The following is a 6,776-nucleotide window of genomic DNA, read 5'->3' as shown; positions in this document are numbered from 1 at the left end:
TTACTGCTGCAAAACTTTAAGGTTTTAAAACAAGTTTAAAATGGCTTAAACCTTCAATAATTCTACCAAACAACCAAAAAATGCTTTATTTCAACATAAAAGGTCATCATAGTAAATTAATACACTTTACAAAGACACATAAACCAAGTCATGTATGTTCAATTAATTTTAAATATATCTATAAAAATATTTTTAATATTAAAAAATACACGTACAAAATTAATATTAATGTTCAACATGGAATGCTGAATGCCTTGTTGAATCATCCATCAAGTTTAAAAAACTGCAATTTAAAACGGACTTGTTTCATCAACAAGCACGCAAGTTGAAACCTGACTCCCTCGGAACTGTCTTTCGTTTCATATTCAGAAGTAAGTTACGAAGATGCGTTAATTTTTCTGGATATCTCTGCCTTGAAGCCTTTTTACGTGTCTTCTAACATGACGTTTTCTCTGCTATCTGTTTAATAAAGCAGTCACAAGATCTGTATTAGGTGGAATGCCGTAATCGTTTATACAGAAGATGAAATCCCAGCACACGTGGTCCAAAAACAATTCACATACACAAGGTTTAATAGAGGAATCTGGAGTTGAAACTCTTCTGTGGCTAAAGGTAAAAGTAGAACTTCTGTATCATGTGACTTCTCAAAAATGTTAGGCGACCTCTGCTGACATCAGTTAACCGATCAAAAGGCACAAATGACTGATGTTTTTTCTTTCCGAAACTTTCCGTCAATTTCCTGTATTGTTCGCCTATTCTAAATAACCTTCACCCATGTTTTAGCAAATATAATCAAAAATAGTTGCCTAACATTTCTGACAGGTCACATGGTACAGCAGGACGTTTTTTACTTTCAGCCATTCAGAAACTCTCCTATTCATATCAATGTAACAACGTCATTTCGACCAACATTACAGTTGTTTCAGTCTTGTGCCATATTCTGTCTTTTCTTCCTTCGATAGCTGTATATATTCCCGCTCATGAAAACCAGACCAGCCAAGAAACAGACGGCCCCAGCGAAGTAAAATGAGAAATCGTATCGCTTGAAATGGTCGATCAAAACGCCTACAATGGAATAAATAAATGTATGAGAAAATAAATAATTCACTATGCATGCACACGACATCACGAGGCACACTCAGACGCACTCTTAAAACTTAATCTTATCTTAATATCCGGCTGATTATTTTTTAACACCTTCTTTTTCTGAACTGAATGTATGTAAATATTGGAATTCTAAGGTAGGCATCATGAACTCCATATCTGTTGATTAAAGTCGATGATATCGCCCGGAAATATACTTTTGGATAATTATGAAATTCTTTCTGAAGTGAAATGCAAGTACTAGCATCTAACGCCCATTAACACGGGTCTGTAACAAGGTATTTTTCCAGTAGGCCTAAATATACACACATTAGATCCCACATTCGGAGCTTGTGACGTCATAGGTGTATAGGATACAGTATGAGCATGGTTCAGAGAGACCCTACGTAAGAATTCCTGCATTAAAACAATAGAACTCCTTCTATGACGCGTCTGCTAACAACACCTTCAATTTTGTAGTGCCTTTCCACCTACCTGAGAGTGTGGGGCCAACCAGGAATCCGATGCCTTGGAACCAGATTATCAGTCCGAAGGAATACACTAACTTGTCGGCGCCAACGAGATCCACAATAATTACGGACTTCTGAGAAATGTATATTCCGGCGAAGAATCCAAAAGCTGCGCTGATAACGGCGAAGGATGGGAATGAATAGACAGCCGGATAAATACAACAACATCCAGCCACAAGAAACAGGAATACATTGTATGCGTACTGCCGATGAGGTTTAATTCTCGGCATGTCGAATACAAATCCGGACCCCACGCGACCGATGGTATCGCAGGCGCCAATGATTGACAGCAAGAGGGCAGAGTTTGTTTTACTCACGCCCCTGTCTCTCGCCATGGTAGCGATGAAGACTTGTCCAATCTGTGCCGCCATTGTCAGCAACAAAAGGGTGACACAAAAGGAAAGAAACGGAAAATCTTTCAATAAACTGAATTCAAAGAACTTGATTTTTTTCTTTGCTTTGACCAATCGTTTTTCTTTTTCCGGTAGGGGTGCATTGTCTTTTAGCGTTCCATCGTTCTCTGTTCCATCGTCAGAATTTGGAAAAGATTTGAGATCGTTTTTCTTCGACGACCCTTCTCGGACTGGCATTTCAGACAACTCTGTTCCAAGTAAGGCAACACTTCCATTTTCCACATTTTCGCTTCCAGCACTTGACACGCGCAGTTTTCTTCGCCTACAGGTGAAATGTGAAACATATTTTCAAAGAACGAAAAGATTTTTTTGATTAGTGTTTAACCATGGAAGCTGCCTCACCTTGTGCCCTAGTTCAACATTTTCACATATGAAAGAGCAACTTTCAGCGCAATTTATGCACATTTTTAATTGGATCTGGAGACAAAACTACATTGGTTGGATTAGCCAATTTTAGGGCTTCACAAATGCTATAATTTTATCAATCCACGCGGAATAATGCATACAGAATATGCTTGAATAAACACCGTGCAAACATGCGAAAGTTTGAAGAATCACATTATTATCCTATACCCGCTTTCATATATAGCCATACACTCTTGAAGCATTGAAGTCAATGCACAATGGCGGTCGGATTGATGCATGAAGGAAACCAGATTGCCCAGATTACACCACCGGCCTTTGACAAGTTACTTATTACGTTTCTCACAGCCTAACTGATATTTAAAATCAATTGCAAACTAAATTGAAGGGTTTACAATCGATTTTCAGATTCACCATCGCGATCGTTTGACTCGTACATAATGCTGGTCAGTATAAATGGAAAATGTACCAGTCAAAAACTTTCCTGTCTTTATTTTCTGAAGTGATCTACATCATACTTACTTAGCTGCTAACAACAACAAAGTGTGAAAATATTGTCCTAACACCTTTTTGAGGCAATTAAAATCTTTGCAAGTGAATCCAAAATTACTACCGGTCCACCAAAGACAAGTTATTGTACTTGACGTTAATTTTGGGTCGATTGTAAATATTTACAACACAGTCAACCAAGTTATCTTTAAAATCGTGATCTTAGTGATTAACAATCAACTTAAGCTTACTATCTCTTTGTGCAAGTAACCCCATGTTTATAACGAATATAGTCTCAGCCGTTCAAGAAACGACGGGCGCCACAGATATAGTCTGAAACGCCAAGAAAGTATAACCTCATTGCATTAAGAATGTTTAAGTATTTTCAAATGCTTCTTTTTCGAGTACCTTTCGGAGTCCACGATTTTCCAGTGCAGTGATAGTGGCCTGTAAAGTGCCCCTGTAACACAAAGGTTCAACCCAAGGCCAGCTAAGATGAAAAAAGTTCCAGTAAATCCCAGCTCTTCTAGCATCAGTTCCACCAATGGTGGCACGATAAAAGTTCCGATTCCAATTCCGGCCGACGACAATCCGGCAGCTAGAGCCCTCCGCTTGTTGAAATATAGTCCCACGATAATAACGGTGGGTGCGTATGCGCACATCTGGCCAATTCCTGTAAAAGAAAGAAAGTTTGTAACCATTTAGTATTTATTTATTATTATTTATTTGATTGGTTTTCTACGCCGTACTCAAGAATATTTCACTTATACGACGGCGACCAGCATTATGGTGGGTGGAAACCGGGCAGAGCCCGAGGGAAACCCACGACCATCCGCAGGTTGCTGGAAGACCTTCCCACGTACGGCTGGAGAGGAAGCCAGAATGAGCTGGACTTGAACTCACAGCGACCGCATTGGTGGGAGACTTCTGGGTCATTACGCTGCGCTAGCGCGCTCACTAACTGAGCCACGGAGGCCCCGTAAACATTTAGCATACAAGGTACAGTATCAGTGACAAAGCATAGAAGACACACGGATGGAAAGCTTTTTTAAAAAATGAAACAGGTGCCTCACGAGCCATATAGTTGTTAGCGTGCTAGCGCAGCGTTTTGACCCAAGAGTCTTTCACCAATGCGATGGCTGTGAGTTCAAGTGTAGTTCATGGTGGTTTCCTCTCCGGTTGTACATGGGAAGATCTGTCAGCACCCCGTGGATGTTCTTTGGTTGGATGGGCTGTGTTTGTTTTCCTTCCACCGTAATGCTGACCGCGGGCGTCGTTTAAGCGAAATATTATTGAGTAGCGCAAAACCTCAATCAAATAAATAAATAAATTTAAACGAAACAGGTTTCAACCCACCATCCAGTTTAATCTCTGATCTCAATTCCAAAGACTTGATGTCATTGCAAACGGAGAGTCTTTTCCCGCGCATTGGCGACTCGGGTCCAAGCTGGACTGACTACTAGATTCTTAGTCACACATTAGTTTTCTGTGTAATACGTTACCAGTATGTCCACAAAACGTCATCACAATGGTATAAATGGACACACAATTGTCTCAGACGGTACATTAGCAGTTAGTCAATTAGAAGACATCATTGGATGATCAAACTAACTTACCGTTTGATTGGATCAAACTAACTTACCGCCTAATATTCCGTACGTAAACACCAGAGCAACGATACTCAGAGCAAAGGCACTGGAGATATAGCATGACGTAATGATCAAGCCACCAGTCATCACCACGGGCCGTATCCCAAACTTGTTACTTAGCACGCTAGCCACAGGGCCTGAAATAAAATGACTAAAATTTATTAATCCATTTTTTTGTTTGATTGTTCACTGACGCCACTAAACTGGCATGAAATTCATGGTATGAATGGTATGCGTATGTCGGAAAGGGCGCTTTGATTCGACATTCCCCTTCTCTCAAAATGAGACGTTAATGTTTGACTTTGTCCCACTATCTGGTCTATGATCTGTCATTTCGCTTGAATTTTTATTACATATATAGCAACCTGCGGATGGTCGTGGGTTTCCCCCGGGCTGTGCCCGGTTTCCTCCCACCATAATGCTGGCCGCCGTCATATAAGTGAAATATTCTTGAGTACGGCGTAAAACACCAATCAAATAAATAAATAAATAAATAAATAAACTACTTATATAAGTATCCTTTATCTCCAGATCACATTTTTAAGAAAGAATATATGTCATTCCTATAACTTAATTCTAATTTTATTGAGCGCATGCACTTACCTCCACAAAGCCGAAAGAGGCCAGTAAGGGAGATCACCCACGCTGTTGTCGTGGAACTTGAGCCAAACCTTTCGATCAGTTCAGGGTAAATAACTCCTCGCGACTTCTCCATTCCTCCTGCAAAAATAACTACCATACTAAACATAGCCGTTGAAAATTCCACTATTGGTTTCTTGCACCGGCTTCTTTTATTCCTGTTTGTACGATTGTTTCAGCTTTTTATTTAATAGTTCAGTATATATATTAACAATTCAATGGTTCATGAACTGGGTTGATAAAGAACCAGGATTTTAGAAATACATTTTTTTCTTTCTTTATTTTTTTTTTCATGGATGTTTTATGATATAGTCTTGAGACAGTGAAGGGGGGCTGCGTGGCCGAGGTGGTTAGCATTGCAGCGCAGCGCAAAAACTTACAAACCTCTCGCCAATGCGGTCGCTATGATTCTAGCTCACGTTGGCTTCCTCTCCGGTCGGACGTGTGAAAGTCTGCCACGCCTGATTGTCGTCGATTTCTACCGGGCTCTGCCCGATTCCCTCCCACCATAATACACCATACTCACAGCGACCGCATTGCCATAATACTTGACGATGGGCGTATAAGGGAAATATTCTTGAGCGGCATAAAAAAACAATCAAATAAACAAGTAAATAAATGAATGAGTGCATAAATGACTGAATGAATGAATGCCAAACTGGCATACCATAACATTGATTATTTCACTTATACAAGTGGTTACATTTATGCCGACACACACAAATAAGGAAACAGATCGCCTAATGGACAATATAACGGGACTGATTTGAGAAGTAAATATTTTCATTCGGGTTTTTTGGGGGGGGGAGGGGGGGGGTGCTGGAGGGGGTGTCGCATTATTAATAATTATATTAACTTTTTGAGTGGGATAATACTGTAATATATTTTTCCAAATCAAAATTTGAAATGAAAAAATTAAATGTTGATCGATTGGTGTATATATAATAATTTTCAGAGCAAAAGATCATGTTTTTAGCTTCTTCACTTTTTGTAAAACAAGTAAATAATTTTTTACCTAAGATAACTTGGGATATTGTACTTCCCATTACGACCCACCATCCCCAACCACCGTCCGGAACAGGGCGTTTTATCTCTCGGGTCTCTTCGGCATCTTCGTCCTTTCCCGCCTCACGTGCTTCGTCCGATCGAGCTTCGGGGTCAAGGATCACCTCTGCCGTGTCTTGTTTGCTAGTCGCCATTCTCAGCCAGTTGAAAAAAAGATTCCTGACCTTACTGTTAGTAGCAGCATGCTATCTCGTCTCGACCTCTGCCCATAAAATGTTCAAATGACTGGAAATTAAGATAACATGCTAAAAGACCATATACAGTCGTTTTGGAAGATGGCAGAGACTTGCATCAGATCGACGTTTTGGTCAATACCGAATGGAAAACTCCCAACGCTCCATTGATGGAGTGCAGTTGTCACCTCTTTATACCGTGTACGGCGGTGACCTAGTTTTCCCATTGGCCTGTGCATGTGACGGTAGTGTGACAACCAGAGGCCAAAGTGACCTAATCGCCCCTGCACAAAGACATGTTCACAATTTTAGCTCCGTCAAAAACATGAGCGTCAAAAAATCAGAGAAAAAGATGGTATATTTATACCTACC

The 6,776-nt window shown here is 40.2% G+C and overlaps 1 protein-coding gene across 1 annotated transcript; it reads right to left on the bottom strand.

Moving 5' to 3' along the window:
• Nucleotides 1-345: 345 nt before the first annotated feature.
• Nucleotides 346-6,556, bottom strand: LOC135480845 (monocarboxylate transporter 4-like). Its single transcript, XM_064760775.1, has 6 exons — nucleotides 6,182-6,556; nucleotides 5,131-5,247; nucleotides 4,521-4,664; nucleotides 3,287-3,551; nucleotides 1,579-2,288; nucleotides 346-1,065 (listed from the first exon to the last, which is right to left on the bottom strand). Exons 1-6 carry the CDS (start codon nucleotides 6,363-6,365, stop codon nucleotides 923-925), a joined length of 1,563 nt encoding a protein of 520 aa, XP_064616845.1. The 5' UTR covers nucleotides 6,366-6,556; the 3' UTR covers nucleotides 346-922.
• Nucleotides 6,557-6,776: the final 220 nt, after the last annotated feature.

This window comes from Liolophura sinensis, chromosome 13 (assembly GCF_032854445.1).
Source record: "Liolophura sinensis isolate JHLJ2023 chromosome 13, CUHK_Ljap_v2, whole genome shotgun sequence".
Taxonomy (NCBI): domain Eukaryota; kingdom Metazoa; phylum Mollusca; class Polyplacophora; order Chitonida; family Chitonidae; genus Liolophura; species Liolophura sinensis.
Note: the sequence above shows the minus strand (reverse complement) of the source record. Positions and strands in the feature narration are given on the sequence as shown.